Source organism: Chanos chanos, chromosome 5, assembly GCF_902362185.1.
Source record: "Chanos chanos chromosome 5, fChaCha1.1, whole genome shotgun sequence".
NCBI classification, from domain to species: Eukaryota; Metazoa; Chordata; class Actinopteri; order Gonorynchiformes; family Chanidae; genus Chanos; species Chanos chanos.
This window is the reverse complement of record NC_044499.1, coordinates 6,210,318-6,228,619: the sequence shown is the minus strand read 5'-3', so window position 1 is coordinate 6,228,619 and position 18,302 is coordinate 6,210,318. Positions and strand designations below refer to the sequence as shown.

At 41.3% G+C, this 18,302-nt stretch overlaps 1 protein-coding gene across 1 annotated transcript; it reads left to right on the top strand.

Annotated features, from left to right (window-relative positions):
* Positions 1 to 6,515: 6,515 nt before the first annotated feature.
* On the top strand, positions 6,516 to 17,556 carry trpa1a (transient receptor potential cation channel, subfamily A, member 1a). Its single transcript, XM_030773547.1, has 27 exons — positions 6,516 to 6,623; positions 7,044 to 7,194; positions 7,542 to 7,717; positions 8,216 to 8,323; positions 8,655 to 8,763; positions 8,955 to 9,100; positions 9,416 to 9,552; positions 9,648 to 9,696; positions 9,788 to 9,887; positions 9,989 to 10,089; positions 10,668 to 10,837; positions 11,121 to 11,285; positions 11,648 to 11,762; positions 12,159 to 12,325; positions 12,587 to 12,677; positions 12,990 to 13,049; positions 13,158 to 13,253; positions 13,464 to 13,534; positions 14,106 to 14,259; positions 14,370 to 14,459; positions 14,592 to 14,761; positions 15,351 to 15,480; positions 15,692 to 15,874; positions 15,981 to 16,049; positions 16,189 to 16,293; positions 16,693 to 16,802; positions 17,263 to 17,556. Exons 1-27 carry the CDS (start codon positions 6,516 to 6,518, stop codon positions 17,477 to 17,479), a joined length of 3,348 nt encoding a protein of 1,115 aa, XP_030629407.1. The 3' UTR covers positions 17,480 to 17,556.
* The last annotated feature ends 746 nt before the right edge of the window (positions 17,557 to 18,302 follow it).

Below are 18,302 nucleotides of genomic sequence, written 5' to 3'. Positions count from 1 at the left end.
GTGTTAATACTCTGCCATATCCAATGCATCAGTAGCTTTACGCTTTATCCCCACAAGGTTACGTTGTCTCCTATTATTTCGTAAGCCACGTATTGTTGATGCGCCACAGTATTATTAGAAAAACGGCCCCGGGGTAAAGTTTAACTTCTCCTAAAATCTTTTTTGAGGAAGCACCGCTCTTGCTGACAGTCACTTGACTCCATAAAGACATGGTTCAGGTATTGACAAGTTTCGTTAATGAAACCACCACTATTGCAGCACAGGACCTTACTCCTTACTATACTATACATAATAAACAAATCTTAACGCAACAGAAATCTACTGTGTCCCAGAACAACGCAAAGCATGTGACCGTCACTTCAATAATTATAATAATAATAATAATAATAATAATAATAATAGTAATAGTAATAATAATAATAAATCGTTTGTCTGAGCATGTTGAGTGGAATTTTTCTCACATAAAAGTCAAACTTCAAATTATGGAGCAAGAACGAGCTACTTCACACTGACGCAAAAACCTGAGAAACACTCAAGGGCTCGGAGTCCTTTCCACACTTTGAAGCCGCAACAGCTTTGAACCAAAAATGAATTCCAACTCTGTGCCGGTCTACATCCACTAAAACACCAAGAACATTTGGGACACCTTCTTCCTTTTTAGTGATTTATCAAACGTTGGTAATGTTAATGACAGCATAAGTCTTACCTTCCCGTAGTTGACCACTTTTACCTCCACTCCTGCTGGCAGAAAATAAGCCCCACAATTATTTCTCCATGGGACTACGGAAGGATATCTTTAAATGTCGTTTGAGAATAACCGCTCTTCATTTTGTATCTTAAAATCTCGCTGTCAGACTCATTTATGCAAAATGAAAAGAAATCAGTTATCACGATAAAAACGGAAGCAGCCGATTATCGTCGCTATATACAGACAAAAACATTTTTGTGCAGCTATTTTCTAAAGCCAGGCACATAGACATGCTATAGATTGCGCACCATGGGGTAAACTGCAGAGTAACACACGGCGCATCGACTGAGCAGGAATGTTAGCCCCGCTAGCTGCATCACAGTCCGGTGGTGAAGCCTAATTGGATTGAGCTGTACATCACCAAGGATAGCACCAGCATCGCATCAGCCAGAGCGAGCGCGCCTCTTCGCCTTGATACAAGAGTCAGCGTAAATGATCTCATAAGTGTCATCCGAAGTTTGCGTACAAACGTGAAAACTAAGACTCTTAATACAAACTAATGTGTGTAACCGCTGGGGATAACATTTTTTTTTTTTGATATCGTCTGAGAAGTCTTTGTTCGTGCTCGTGCACGATTAGGAATAAAAAAATGTATATTTGGAATTAGGCAGGTCAAATGAGGATTCACGGATGAATGGATAAAGGACCACAGTCAACAGTTTCTTTTGTCTCTTAGCATACTCTAGTGTACTCTACCGCTGTGGGAATGCCCTTTAAGTATGTAATACTACTACTTTGTGTCTGAACGGCAACGGCACCCTTGGACCGTGCCAGAACGTCATTGGCTTGGACGGCCAATTGTAGTGAACTGAATGATTTCCCCATTCACCTCAGTTTGGGTTTCATTCGCATAGAGCTTTCTGCAACCAACATTGTCACAAAGCAGCTTTACAGAGGTCTTGGCATGAGACCTCAAAGGAGTCAGTGTCAAAGAAAAAAACTCTATTTGGCTAAGAAAGGAGGAACCCTGAAGGGGAACTGAAAGAACCTCATGGACCAGTCCACCCACGTTGATGCGAGCTCTTCTGGAACAGACACAAAGTAGTAGTATTACATACTTAAAGGGCATTCCCACAGCGGTAGAAGGGGAACTGAAACTCAGCAGGGGAACCCGTCATCCTCTGGTTTGCGCTTTCACTGCCGGAGTGAGAACACTGAGTAGCTGCTCTGTTTTGAGGTAGTATGGTGATGGATGAGACTTGAACAAATCAGATACATCTTAAGATGTTTGTTTTATAAATGTTAAAACAATGAGGCGTTGGAGCGTATCAGGGCTATTTCAGTGGGAGTTAAGTAAGCTGGAGTTGTGGAGCTGTGGGATGGAGTTGTAGAGGAAAGACTGTCTTAAGAATATCTCTGCCCTTCCACTGCTATTTCTGGGATCGTAAAACTTTTGAAACCAGGTGGGCTCAGAATTGATCAACAAATTTGCAGTGTGCTTAATATCAGCTGTGCTTGTGGACCTGCTCCTAGACCAGTATGTGTTGTGCTGAGATACGTTAAGGTTAGTTTCTCCCCACCGACACCACAGTAAATTCTGTATTCCTAAGACAACATCATGATGACAATTCCACTTTCAAAGAGTGAGTGATGATACAATACATCCAAGGTCAAGCCTTTTCAAACACTCTCAATCTATCTGAGTCAAGGGCTCTAAAGCCTGTGACATGCCCGATAAGGCAGTGACAATATTAATCATAAAACCAGAACAGCCAATCAGGCTGAACATTGTCAGTTCCTTACTAAACAACCATCCTCAAGGATTGTGTAAGCACTTTGTTCATATATCTCATACTGACTTGAAAGAATGTCTTTGTAAATTAGATGTGATCCACTCAATGTGACTGGTTAAAGTATCTCTCTCTCTCTCTCTCTCTCTCTCTCTCACACACACACTCTGTGTGAAAGGTTTTTTTTTTTTTAAGTGGAGGATTCATATCAGACATGACCTTCTGTGTCTCCAAGAATATCGCGTTATTGAAGCAGGAAAAGTCTGAGGACAGTTTTCAAACTTTTAAATGTGTGTCAGCATTTTGAATTGTTAGCTCTTCATGCTGTCCAAAAGTGCATTTGATCTTTAGGGATTTGTATGCAGGATTTACCTTGCATTATTCATCATAAGTGTGCTCTATAGTCCCTAAAGACACACTGGTATTTACTTTGAATTTGTCCATGCGGAAAATGTTTCAGTGCCAAAAAGCCTTTTTTCCCCCTCCTAATATTGGACTTTGCCATCAAAATACACAATACATCTTTTAATGGAAGTTCACAAGCATAGCAACAGATGTTTAATCTTTGAAAGCAAGCTTACCTTGTAAGGTAATTTGTTTATGAGTTTATGAACTATGGCTTGTGAAATGTAATTACATCCCACATAGAAATTGCTCACTATGATTCCTGCTGTCTAATCGAGAAACATCCGCTACCAAAGCAAATCATAACTGAAAAAAATATCTGAGAGAGAGAAAAAGAACACTTGGCTTGCTACTAAAGTCAAATAATTCTGACAGATGGGAAAAAAACAGGTCTTGGCAAGAAATTGTTTATCCAGTGACAACACTGATCAATTCTGTGACACAGATTGACTGGTCAATTCTGTGACACAGTTTGACTGAATTCAAGCATATGATATTTCTGGTATTCAAGAGGAATCACACACTCTAGGAGCAGTAAGCACACACACGCCAGGGGCTAGGAGCAGCGGGCAGCCCCAGTGCCGCGCCCGGGGACCAACTCCAGTTCTTTTTGCTTGGTCAAGGGCACTGACAGGAGTATTAACCCTAACATACATGCTTTTGATGGCGGGAGGAAACCGGAGCACCTGGCGGAAACCCATGCAAACATGGGGAGAGCATGCAAACTCCACACACAAAGGACCTTAGCAACCATGTCTGCATTTTTACTCTGGTGCACTTTGGTACACTTACAAGGGACCACGGTAAATATTTTACTGAGAAAAACACACACACACGCACACACACACACACACACACACACACACACACACACACAACTACACAGCAAAGATGCTGCCTTGCATCTTGTCATTCTGTAGTACTACAACTATTAAAAATCAATTTAACCTATGATCAAATCAGATGAGAGTTTGACACACCCGTTCTAGGGAGAAAAAAATCAAATGTTTTATATTCAAAAAAAGACAAACATTGGTTTTAAATACATCAGTCAAGAGCATGGTGTGCTGACCATGAGCCAAGTGGATAGTGCTTTATTCCCTCATTATCCATTCCAGAAATCAGGAGTTGGAGTGAGTTCTTGAAAGAAGTAATGCCTTAAGGAAGAAGCCTGGCTACAGTCAGTGATAGATATATCAGCAGTGGAATTATCAGGGACTCTTGGCAAAAAAACTGAAATTTCTTTCAAATGCAGTTACTGTTCTCTGTGAGCAGAAAAATGTTCTGATGTAAAATTATCATATTGTCTCGTCAGGTGTGTCACCACCACTTTACAATAAATAAATAACTAAATAAATAAATAAATAAATAAAAACTTCTGGATGAGATATTGGTTTCCTTCAACCCCATACAAACTGATTTCCGAAGATGCTGATTTTGAGAGCATAGATTAAAAGTCCCCCACAGGCAGGAACTCCACACTATTTCAAATATGGGGCCTATAGCTTGCTTGAAAAAAGACTTCAAACAAAGCCACAAAGAGAAGATTTAACAGAGCAGTGACGTTCAATGAAGTATGACTATGCCATAATAACAAGACAAAACCAGGGGGGGAAAAATGTGTTATTCAATGAAAATAATCCACCTAAATCCCTCTTCTGGCCTCAGTGTCTCCCATCATAAAGGATTTTCTAGTAATTTCTGGTAGTATTGTGCCTAACTTCTGCACCCCCCCCCCCCCCCCCAACTTCTATTGGGTTGACAAGGTTGGGAGTTTCATGTCGCCTGCTGTAAATGCGCTCTTTGAATCGAATGCGCACAAGTCTTTTCCTTTTGAAACGGGCCCATTGCTCTGTAACGACAAGGAACAAAAATTTACCACGATACAAGGCCCATAGAATTCTTCCATACAAATTAATGCGGTCCCTTTAAAACTCAAACCATCCAACCAACAGAGTTGCCCCGTTGCCTGTGATGGGTTGGTGTATAAGTTGTCACATTGTGTACAGGCATTGCTTTACTTTAATCTGACCAGATGGTTAGTCACGCAGTTAAATCAACAAACAATTTTTACCCATTACTCTCATGTTATGATAAGGGAATATTAGCAGCTCTCAAATATGTAAATCACTTCTTATATCTACGGCAATAAACCCCAGCGACATTTCTGATTAGCTCGTTGTATAAGCAGTGACATCAACTCATACACTGTTTATGCGGACATTGTTACTGGCTTCTTGATCAAACTTTGTGGTCTGTTCCCATAGCCGGTGTAACTAAGTAAACACATGCAGGCAGGGAAAAAAAGGCAAAGCAATAACTGACATCGTGGACAAGCTAAGCTAATAAAGCAAATTAATAACGGTTCACATGCTTTTAAAACTAGAGATAACAGCCCTGTTTATGATTTTTTTTTTTTTTAATATGTGAAATATCAACATGTCGTTTATTGAAGTTACAGGCTATTGATGCAGCTTGGTCCTTAAACATTTGGTTCATACAAATTTTGACGGTGGTTCCAATGAAGTCTGTTTGTTGAACTTTTCGTCGATGAACTTTACAGACCGCTGTCTCCGTAAGCTTGTAACATGGCTCTATAAAACCGGGACATATACTGTTAACGATCTCCCATTGCCAACTACAGGAAATGAATTTATTGGTCCATATGTTTTTGTCTGTTGACCTGATGTCATCTCTAAATATCTAAATCTTTTGATTGATATTCACACGTTTCATATGTAATGTCTTCAGTATTGAATTAACTGAAAAGGGAAGCAGGGTACGACAAACGCAATTTAATTAAATCCAATTATTCAATTTCAAAATTATATTATTACTGTCATAAAGCCTCATAAAATGACAGTCAGTAGTACACACTGATTCTCCACTTTCACAAGCTTAGGTTTCAGTTGATATCTGGCATGGCTGTAATCCCCATTAGATTGAAAGCAGTGCAAAAAAATGTATTTATATTAGAGGCCATCATCTCTCATGTGGTGCCCCCCCCCTCCCCACCCCTTCTCTGAGGTACATGCTTATGTGATTCAGGGCAAATTTCACCGCTGTATAAAAAGCCACTCACCGACAACACATGGCACTCAACAAACTAATTTCATAGCATCCACAACATCCAGAACAGGTAAGCTCAAATGATCATACAGACTTCATAGTATTACAGTTCAGTTTAGTTTTTGTTTTTTTTAAAAAAAAAACTTTTAGATAATTGTTAGATAAAACTTAATACTAGTCGGAGATTGTTTTCTCAACATGTAGCGGTTTTGATCGTAATGCTTATTTTTAGTTTGCAGAATAGTTTACGGTGTACACACCTGGGATGTTTAGCTTTTAACTGATCATATCCATCACATCCAGTTGATGCTGTCCAGGGTCTTCTCACATCATAATGTATGAAACTAATGTATCCATGAGCTATTGGAAACTTCAAACTGCTTTTTTTGCGACAATGATCGGTTGGTTGTCATTGGCTGTCGTAACTCTGTGAGTCAGCTGAGAGTGAGTCAAGAGTGATAAGATGTCATTAAGTGTATCCTAAGTGTATAAAGGGTTCTCCTGAATATTTCCTGTTGTTTTGGATTTCTGATTGGCAGACTGGATGAAGCAGAGAAGAAACAATGCACCTCTCAAGGACTAAATCAGTGTACAGACAGGAGTCCAATATAGGATATGAAAATGTAACTGATGGAGACGAAACCAGTCAAGAGACTAAAAATGTGTTTGAGGTAAGCTGACAACAGTCCAAAACCATCCACTTTCCGTGGGCGAAACATGGACTTTTTTCATTCAGCATTCCTGTTTCAAATCTGAAAACATAGGCATAAAAACTTGGGATACTTTTGTTCAGTACTCTTCCCTCTGTTAAGCGTTGTCCCCTCACAACAACTGACTTTATTTGCCATCATATCCAAAACTTATATGTATGTATGTATGTATATATGAGTATATATATGTGTGTGTGTGTGTGTGTGTGTGTGTGTGTATGTATGTATGTATGTATATGTATATGTATATGTGTGTGTGTGTGTGTGTGTGTGTGTGTGTGCATATTTATATATATATAGACATGAGAAGATCTGAATCTAATTTCTGAGAAACTCATAGTTAAATTGGTTCTCAACCCCTTCTCTGTTGTTTGTGTTCAGTGGGCGAAGCAGGGTAACACCGTGGCACTGGAGAGGCATTCATGCTCCCTGGCAGCACGTGACAGCATCGGTGCCAGTCCTCTGCACTACGCTGCATGCAAAGGACACCTCCGCACCATTAAACTGATCGTGCAGGTTGCCGGGCAGCAAGGTGAGAAGGCTCTGCGTTCACAAGTCTGTTTATGCCTCACAATAGGCACCCCTTCTTCACCATTATTGAAATATATCTGAAATATGTGGAGAGAAATGTGATTCCCCCGATGGCAGAAATGACCAGATGTCCAAACTGTAAGCTTAAACCAAATCCTAATCTTTGATTATATTTTACCTGATGTCAGACTTTAACCTCCACACTCAAGCTATTTATGCTTAGCGAGTTTGATCCCCCCCCCTTGCACAGAACAACTTTTGATCCATAAAACACGACAGGTCCCACCTCTGTGGAGGTAGCGAACGCTGACTGGGTCATGGCTGATGCTTTGATGATGTTCTCTGCAGAGATGAATGTCACCGATGAGGAGGGGAACACTCCTCTACACTGGGCTGTCCAGAAGGACCAGAGAGGGAGCTGTTCGGTATTGATGACACTTGGAGCCAACCCAAACATCTTGAACAAGTGCCTCCTTTCCCCCCTGCACCTGGCTGTCAGCCTGGGCCACAATTCTTTAGTGGAGGTGTGCTCATAAACTCCTCTGATTCAATATTGTAAATCTTTCTGTTTTCCCATCTTTCGAGGTAGAGGGTGTGTGTGTGTGGGGGGGGGGGGGGGGGGGCTTTGCGGATTTAAATGGGTTTCAGACATTAGCTAATTAAATATGCTACTGTATCACTCGATGGGACCTCACAAAATAGAACTGGAACAGCTGTCAGCCCTGAATCATTTGAAACCGCCATCATCATCTGTAACAGTGATAAATGAATAATCTGACTTTTATGACTGTTTGTTTAGGAAGTGGCAGTTGCAGTCTATGTTGTGAATAACAGCCGCCACAGCTGTTTGCTTCGGAAGTTGTGCTCTCACATTTCATTTTTTTTTTTGCAAATGTCGCAGACACGGTGTAATTAAGTGTAACTAAAATAAATGCCTTCAAGTCGTAGAAACATAAGGCGTATCGAGGAGGGAAATTCATGCAAAGAATTTGTAAACTCCTCTCCCCTCTTTCCTTGGACAGGAACTCCTTTCGCACAGCCAGACAAATGCCAACCTGGAAGGGGAACTGGGGAACACTCCTCTTATTTTAGCCTGTACTGTGGACAACCACGTAGCTGTCGAAACACTGGTGAGCACTGGTCCATGGGATTAACTCTTTCAAAATAAAAGCCAGTTGGCCTAATTTTCTTTCTTCATTGTCACACTTTTTCCACTGTTCCTCGTCATTGCCATGTGTGAAACCAATAACTGGTGAATTACATCTTCCAAAATCAGGCCCTGATCCATATTTGGCTTAGATTAATCCAGAGTTGCCTTTTAAGGTGTAGTCTTCTCCACTTGTATTCTTTTACAAAGACTTTTGGAAAGAATAGAAAGGCTTTTTTTCACTACAGAATTTTCTACTGTATTCCAGACAATTTAATTGCATTGCAATGTTTATTTGTGTTCATGCTTTGCAGTTTCAGCATGGGGCAAAACTATGTCGACAAAACAAGTTGGGGCATTTTCCTATTCATGCCGCGGCTTTTGCTGGAGCAAAAAAATCAATGGAAGTGGTACTTAAAAGGGGTTGGTTAGCCACTATTATATTGCTGACAAGAGACACATCCCTTTTATCCATCCATCCATCCATCCATTTTCTGTCCATCCATCCATTTTCCAGACATGTACATGAGTGTATTTTGTGCATCAAAAGTTTGAGTGCATTGCATGTTTTTTTTTATTTCTTTCTTTTTTCCCAAATGTGTTTTCTCATGAAGGTGAAGAGGTTTGCATGTCGACCGAGTCTCATATAAACTATGTGGACAAAACCTGCAGTAGCCCCCTCCATCTGGCTGTGCGTGGAGGGAACCTTGAAGTCATTAAATTCTGCATCGCTCAGGGAGCAAAGATCGACCAGCAGCAGGTAAGCATTTCCATGCAAATATGTTGATGGGTCTTTGTGTGTGTGTGTGTGTGAGAGAGAGAGAGAGAGAGAGAGATAACCGAATCAATAGTGACTGATTGCAGTTCTTAACGAGAATGGAATCACCACGTTAGACTCAGCACTGAGAAATGACACTTTTCTTAAGTCAAAGTTCCATGCAGCTTGACGCCAAAAGCTAATTTTGAAACTCATTTTGGAACTAATGTGACTTTCTGAGAATGCACTGTCATAATGCCATAATCCATGCTAATCCATGTTCCTTGTTCCCTATACTCCCTCTTAATATCTCTATAGTGCGACAAGTCCACAGCCCTTCATTTTGCATGCACTCAAGGTGCCACTGAAGCGGTAAAAGTCATGATCTTGGCTTACGACCGAGTGCGTGACATCATCAACATCACCGACGGAGCTTGTCAGACACCCCTGCATAAGTACGTTTGATGTACTTCATCGGGTGAATTAGCACGTAGTGGGGAGAACATTCAGATATCCCTATAATTTCTGTTTTTGTGTTCTGAATTTGCAGGGCAACCATTTTTGATCACTGTGAACTGGCTGAATATCTCATCTCTATGGTATGTGTAAGAACAGCCTTTAAAAAGCTGAATGTCAAAATACATGTTTAAAACATTTTGGGGTTTTTTTTTTTTTTTCTTCTCCTGCCAGGGAGCAGATATTGACTTTGTAGACTGTAAAGGTCACTCTCCTTTGCTTCTGGCTACAAGTTGTGGAGCCTGGAGAACAGTGAACCTGTTACTATCTCACGGTGGGCATCCAAATATTCACACAAAACAGTAACACTTTCAGTTACCTGAGAGATGGAAGAAATGCTCCGAATGATTCACTTTCTTGGAAAAAATTCCGTAGGAGCTGATTTGAAGATAAAAGACAAGTCCGGCTGTAACTTCTTGCATTTGGTGATCCTTCAGCCCAGGGGTCTCAAAAACCTGCCAACAGAGGTGCTACAGGTAACTTTACTAAAGAGGCTTGTTTGGGTCTGAACTGTGTGATTAAGGTTTATGTTACCTATTACCCCACTGCTGAACAGTCTACAACTGATTTCAACTGATGGAGTTTTAGTGCCACCTGGTGTTGTGAAATTCAGATATAAGATGCAGTGCAGAGGAGAACTGAAGTGCAAAAGAGGAAATAAGAATTCTCCCTTGGGTATTTTTACCTTTATAGTACATGGTAGCAGCCCTTTTTGTGTCCACAGCAGCATACTGCATACAGCACAGGCTAAAGTCAGTAAAAGTTTTAGCCTGTTTAACAGATGAATCCTTTATACCGATGTTTGTTGACCCAGTCCTTAAATGCTGTTTTTTTGCCCCGCACTACGGCATCTGATTCCAGTGATTTAATGGTTGATAATTAGCTGTTCGGGTGAATCATGTGTAACTGTGAAGGGGTGATACAAAAAAAAATACTGTGTGCCGGGTACTTGAGCTCTGGAGTGAGAGATCTGGGCTGCATATGGTACGATAAAGCCCGCAGACCTCTGAAGTGACGAAAAAGTCCATTTTCTGAAGGCAGGTTTGTGTTTCAGCACGAGACCATACGAGAACTCCTTATGGACGAGGACCTTGAAGGCTGCACCCCTCTACACTACGCCTGCAGGCTGGGAATTCCAGAAACAGTGAAAAACATGCTAGGGCTGGAGGTGTCACTGGACCAGAAGTCCAAACAGAAGAAATCTGCTCTACACTTTGCTGCAGAGTAGGTATCAACAGAACTGGACCGTAGGACAGTCTCACAGGACCCACAACCATTGCAGAAAAAGAGATTTTATACGATTTTATATGGAGCTAAAAAGGATCAGCTCCCACTGTGTTAAAGATTACAGATCTAGTGAAAAAAGAAAGACACTTAGCTTATGACTATTACCCCGTACAAGACATTTAGTCTTTGACTATCTCCCTGTACCCCAGAACATACGCTTTTGTACCGGGATGCCTTTACTGAAATACCACTAGAATGACCGATGTCTTTCTCCTTTGAGGTATGGAAGGATAAATACTTGCCAAAGGCTGCTGGAGACGATGACAGACACGAGACTCTTAAATGACGGGGACGAGAAGGGCATGACTCCCCTCCATCTTGCCTCCCGTGGCGGTCACGTGAAAGTGGTGGAACTACTGCTCCGAAAAGGTGCTTTGTTCCACAGGTATGGCTATGCATATAGTTATCATTCCCCATCTGCGCTAAAATCCTCTATGCAGTAATACCAAAGTAATACCACAATGGTTTTATTCTCCACTGCAATGGTTAATGGTTAGCTCATATCCTACCCCACTGGGTAACACATTCATTCGAACTTCATATAATTGCTCAATTTGCTTTTATTTGTATCTGGAGTCGACAATAAGGTGCGTCAGCTGTGATTTCCTAAAACTGGGCCCAATAGGCTGTGCTCTACCAGTGCAGAGTTAGTGCTAACAAGCTAAAATCAGTCCAATTATCTCTCCACTGAAGTTCTGTGTAATGGGACCCTCCTTTCTCACACTGGTGTAATTATTTGCTATGCAGTGACTACAAAGGATGGACTAGCTTACACCATGCAGCAGCCGAAGGATACACTCAGACAATGGATACTCTACTGGCATCAAACATCAAATTACTGGACAAAACCGACGGAGACGGGGTAGGATTACAGTGTGCTCCACTAGCTTTGCTGACACACCGTAAAATGCGACAAAACACAGCCAAGACAGTCGTCCTCCAACTGATGCCACTAAGCAAAACTCATGTAATATAAGATTAAATAGGAAGCATAATCTTCAGTGAATAAAAGGCCCTGAAGAAGAACAACCCAACACTGGGATGAATGTTTCAAGATAGTAGAGCTGTTTGTGATGAAAACTCAAAATTTGATGTAAAATTTGATTTAGAAATTGACAATTAAAAACAACAACAACAACAACAAAATAAAAATAAGGCTTGAACAATAAAATATGGGCTTTAATGTCTTCAGAAACATTAAAAAAAAAATCTGGAAAAAGCTGGAAAATCTGTTGCGTTTGGGATCTTTTCTCTCCAGAACACTGCCCTGCATCTGGCTGCCAGAGAAGGGCACGTAGCAGCCGTGAAGCTACTGCTGCACAGGGGAGCCCAATTCATCCTCAACAAAAGCGACGCCTCCTTTCTGCATGAAGCAGTGCACAATGGCCAAAAGGAAGTGACCAACGCTGTGATTGAGAGCGACAGGTTAGTTTGGACGTCAACCAAATGTCAGTCAGCCACTCCACACAGCGGAAACGAAACACGTCTGACATCGTGTTCAAAATTTTTTCATAACGTAACATCTGTTGACGCAGAGACCGAGTTTGACTTTTGGCTTTTTCGCTTGTGCAATGACTGCGTCAGGCCAGATATGGGAGGCTCGACTGGATATGATTTGAATCCGGCCTGTAGAGTATGCAAACGTTTGTGAGGTCCTGGAGAATCTGTCACATTTTTTTGTTTCAGGTGTGAAGAGGCCATAACAACGTTTAAGTTCAATTCAGCAAAACGCTGTACTGTTATGGATATGATAGAGTTACTCCCAGAGTCCTTTAAGGTGAGTTAGAATTCAGCAAAACGCTGTACTGTTATGGACATGATAGAGTTACTCCTAGAGTCCTTTAAGGTGAGTTAGAATTCAGCAAAACGCTGTACTGTTATGGACATGATAGAGTTACTCCCAGAGTCCTTTAAGGTGAGTTAGAATTCAGCAAAACGCTGTACTGTTATGGATATGATAGAGTTACTCCCAGAGTCCTTTAAGGTGAGTTAGATCGCTTTGAATTCAAAACCAGACAAACAGATGGGCGTGTGGAAAATTAAACAGAGCACAAAGTTCAAACCCAGTTCACATCTCTGTCCACCACAGTATCTACTGGACACCTGTATCAAAGAGTCAGAGGACGACGTGAGCTCTTGCAACTATTCTGTGAGTCATATTCTAAGAAAAAAAAAAATTTCATCGCCTGAATCATTTCTTACGAAGTCACATGTATCTCATGCATAGCCAAATGTGCCTGCTCTATCTTGTGAATAGATTGAGTATAACTTCAAATGGCTTCAGCATCCATTGCAGAGTGTAAGGGGACCAAAGGATGTCAAGGACAATTACAAGCCACTGGCTGCGCTAAATGCAAGTAAAAATCTGGAGTCACACTTACAAGCCACTGGCTGCGCTAAATGCAAGTGAAAATCACACAGTGGTGCTACTCAGTCACAAGGCTTTGCCGTGAAGAGACATGCTGTGTAAACAGACAGTTATTAAGATTTGGGTGATGAGAACTAATACTGCTGAATATTAAACGAACGAACACTCTTTCTTGTCCCCCTCTCTGCCTCATAGGCCATGGTACAATACAATCGAATTGAGCTGCTTACCCATCCAGTCTGCAAGAAATACCTGGAGATGAAATGGTGAGTTTTCTTTGGCATCACTCAGCTGTGCCATGCGCCGTCACTACCACCTGTGTGGACGGCTTGAGATCTCAGCATGGATGTTACTGAGTCACACTTGTGCTGGGGTACTGATTTGAAATCCCCACATTTCTAGGATGGTTCTAGTCATTCTTCACGGTGTCCGACATGTTTCTGGCAGCTGTCTGCATTTATGAAATCACGATCCTGTTAATTTAGTCTTTGGCTCAAGCTTTTATTGACAACTAATTTTTTTTATGATGATTATTAAAACACACTAAAACGACAACATGAACGTGATGAGGATGTTAACTATTTTTGTCCATTGGGAGCTTTGAGTTTATGTTGGATGCCTGTCGGATTGATACACAGATAACATGTACAATGTTTTTTTTGTACATTTTGGATTTCACCCTGAGAGTTTGAAGAGCAAATAAGGAGAAAAAAGGCTTTCTTTAAATCTTTCTTCAATGTTGTAGATAGGCTGATGATTTTCAATTTCAGTGTATTTCGAAAAAAAGAAAGACACGTTAGGACACACACTTACCTATGCTCTCGGTCTTTAATACAGGAATGCGTATGGGGTTAAGGCACACCTACTTAATATGATTGTGTATGCCTTGGGGGTGTATCCGCTCACTTACCTCATCGTGAATTTGAGACCAACCCTAAATAAAGAAAACAACGTGACTACCGTCCACATGGCCACCAGGTCCCTGGATCAGGTATGGCATGAAGAAAAGCTCAAACTGATTCACAGGTCATACGTTACGTAATGCTCACAGACAAGGGTGGGAAAAAAAGAGACTCAACAAATCTTTATTCATTTCCTCAGCAATGCTACATCATAACAACCTGTATGTTCCTGGTTCTTGCTATGAATATGTATGCAGTTGGAAAGGAGCTGATGCAGATGGTTCACCAGGTACGTTTGCCTAGTTCTTGTGCTATTAGAATTGTAACCACATTTACTCACCTGAGGCCCTGCCTTATAAAAATGGCAGACATTAACGTCAATTCTACACTTTTCTGCTATTTATTTGTTGGTCTTTCAAAGCGTCTGCACTACCTGCACGATGTGTCTAACGTGCTGGACTGGTCGGCTGCCATCTGCTCTCTGGTCTTTGTGGTGCCTTTGCTGATGAATCTGAAGAGCACTTGGCACTGGGAGGCCGGAGCTCTGGCCACCCTGTTCTCTTGGGTGAACCTCCTGCTCTACCTGCAGAGGTACGAATCCAGACTGCCTCACTTTATACCGGGAGTCCCTGCTGCTGTGATCATTCCCATACCACATTCCCACTGTAACTTGACTTTACTTAACTTTCGATTATAGAATCTCAGAGCCTATGCGTTGTTTTTAAACCATACCTGGTAAACAGTCCATTGTATGTATGTAATTTGACAGTACAGTATGATATACTGTATGTAAACTAGCCCGCAGATCTGAACAAAATCAACTGAGGCCTGACCGAGCTGGTTACGAAGAGCCTACACAGTGCCGTGAAGACATGACGGAATTAAATACTCCTTTGTTTTATTCATCAGTCGTAAAATGTTCATCAGAAGTTGGAAGGAGTTGATTTAACACCATTCCTATAAACTGTAATCAAAGAGAGTCAAATCCAACATGAGCGCACTTTGTTGAATATTAAAGAGAACGACTGAGAGGAACTCGTTAGGGCTGATACATCGTTTTGTACCTCTCTGACAGAAAGAGGACGTGATGACGCAATGCTGCCTTTCATCATTTAAAAACCACTGCATGTGTCACTTGATTGTCATCGATCTTCTCTCTCTCTCTCTCTGGCGCATACAGATTTGAAAGGTTCGGGATTTACGTGGTGATGTTCCGAGAGATCTGCAAGACCCTCCTGAGCATCATAGTGTTGTTCTTCTACCTGATACTGGGATTTACCTTGTCCTTCTACGCGTTGATGATAGAGCAGGTCAGTGAAATCGTTTGATTTGCGCCCGTGATGTAAATTCAGGAAAAACTAGAACCAGTAACATTTTTATGTACAAACATTTCCAAATAATTTGTGGCCATCGACTAGCTTTGCTGTTAGTGACATAGTAGTGGTCCAGACAAACGATTCGATGAAGCACACTGGTCTTTGAAAACTCTGGTCACCAACTTGGAGATTTTCCCTCTTCTAGAGGAATTTCAGCAAGGTCTTCCTGTCACTGATGCAAACATTTGTGATGATGGTTGGAGAGATTAACTACCAGGAAAATTTTCTGAAACCCTTTCTGGCCCGAGAGCTTCCTTTCCCTCACATGTCGTACGCGATCTTTGTTTGGTTTGTCTTACTGGTGCCCATCCTCCTCATGAACCTACTGGTGAGTCCTCCAAGTAACAATCAATTTTCATCTTGTGCAATCCTACCTATTCAATATTAAAGTGTTTCATTAAATAACAGGATTTCCATATGCTTTGTGACCTCAGATTGGTTTGGCGGTTGGTGATATAGCAGAAGTCCAGACCAACGCTTCCTTGAAGCAGATTGCAATGCAGGTTTGTGCTCGGTCGCAAATCGTAATTTCAAGTGGAGCAAGTACAGCAGACTCTGCTTTCATGTCTTTGTTCGATAAACATATAAACGATAAGTCAATGAGCAAAGATGATGAAGCCGCAAACCGAATTGCTTCTACAGATCGAGCTCCATACTAACCTGGAAGAGAAGCTGCCAAAATGGTTTATGAAACGCGTTGACCAGGAGTCTATCAAAGAGTATCCAAATAAATGCTACAAGGGGAAGGTAGGTAGAGATAACTACTGTCCAAAAAGCCGTAGCCAACAGCCCTGAAGACTTCATAAACTGTGGGTCCTCTAAAGACATCTGTGAATCCTTTCAAACTTTCATTAGCTCGCTTAAGAGCGCAGGTAAAAAAAAAAAAAAACTGGGGACATTCAAGAACGTTTAGATTCAGACAACACTTGAATGCAGTGACTGCTTGTTATGATTCAAGCAACATTTTAATTCTTTAGTGTGGGCACACACCTTCGACTCCAGACTTTTTGACAGTGTATACATATGCCGTAACACAAACCATGAAGAACCTCAAACAAGAGTGTTGATTTTTATTTATTTATTTTTTTTTTTGGTCAAAAAAACAAAAAACAAAAAAAAAAACGATGTTATCGTATTTTGAAACAGAGAAGAATTTTCTGGTTCGGGAGCGCCGTGCAGAGGTCAAGAACGCGTCTCAGTCCCATCGCTCATCAGTCAACCCCACTGGAGCGAGAGCTCACCAAACAGAAATGCAGGTACTGATCTCAATTATAATAACCTGCCACCCTTTAAACCGCACGTATAAAGTGTTATTCGGGTCTTGAACCCCAGTCAAATTAGAGGTCAGCATTCATAAGGGAAAAAAAAATCTCTTTTGAGCACAGCCCTCTAGTTTCTAATGACTTCAGCTGCCGTTCCGAGACATAAAACCCAATTCAAAGCAACAGCCATTGGAAAGCGCCCGTGAAAATGAAACATTTGGCCCTCTACCAAAGCACAAAACACTGATGCCAGACCACTTTCCCATCATGTAACGTCATCTGTCCAGATCGTTAACCGGTTTTGACATCTTTCGGAAAAGGTCGTTTGCTTGGGTAATGAGAGTTTCAGAAAGGGCTTTTGACAGAGCAATAAACACAGAAGTGATTTGTTTCAGTGTGGGTAATTGCAGAAGAGGAGTGGTTGATAAGGGCAGTATGCTATTATTTCTCACAGATTGAAAGAGATATCTGACTCCATGGAGAAACAGCACAACCTGCTGAAGCTCATTGTGCAGAAGATGGAGATCTGCTCAGAGGCAGAGGACCATGACGGACCCCCAATGTGTAGGGACTTCAGGGACAAACTTCTCTCTAAGAGCAAGTGGGGGCCCCTCCTGAGAGCCGTCACAGCCAGGAAAGTGAAGAAGCAACAGTCTGCGTTCAAGATTTGAAACAGAAAGTATGAAGTAGCTATTGCTCAGTGGATTTCAGTGAAGAGGGGAGTTGTTGCCACTGTTGCTATGTCGATATTCTGTTGATGTGCTGTTAGCGTACGCTGAGAGAATACAAATCGCGTGCCTTGTTACAGACTGGCGAAGCGACAGGAACAGATCAATTTTCGCTTTTCAATTTTCACAAAATCCTTGTTTTGCACTCTTATTTGAAATGTAAAATTGTTGTACACAAGTCTCGATGCTCAAAAATATAACGCTGTCCATTAAGACATCTGTTTCAGTCATTCTGGGCTTTCTTTGACTCGTGTCGTACCATCCCCTCCACTATTACATTTATGCTGCAGTGTAATATGAAATATTGGTTGCATTTCGTACTTTATAAGAGCATCCCCAAACCCAGCATCTGTAGTGCCTGGATCCGTTCCATCTTTAAGACGTGCACTAAATCAAGCAAAAGCGATTTTTAAAATTTCTGGACACTTTTTTTTTTTTTTTGTTTTCCTTTGTTTGCTCGCTTTCTCTTCCTAAGCTGCCATTCTGGGTACCTACAACTTTAAACGAAAAGTAAAAATGAAATATGTGGCGTGTTTTGATCAGAATTTTTGATGCACTAGTCCCCATTATGTGCGCTGCTGTAACTCTGGTCTCCTGTTAACCCAAAAGCTTCAAAAACACTCCGTTTCCACACAGGCTTCCGTAAAGCCTGATGACGGTAGCTTCCGAGGTCAGACTGCCGAAATTCCAAAAAAGACGTCCGAAGGGACATTCGTGATATTAATAAAGATTCCCAAAGCAAGACCTAGAAGTTCTAGAACGGATC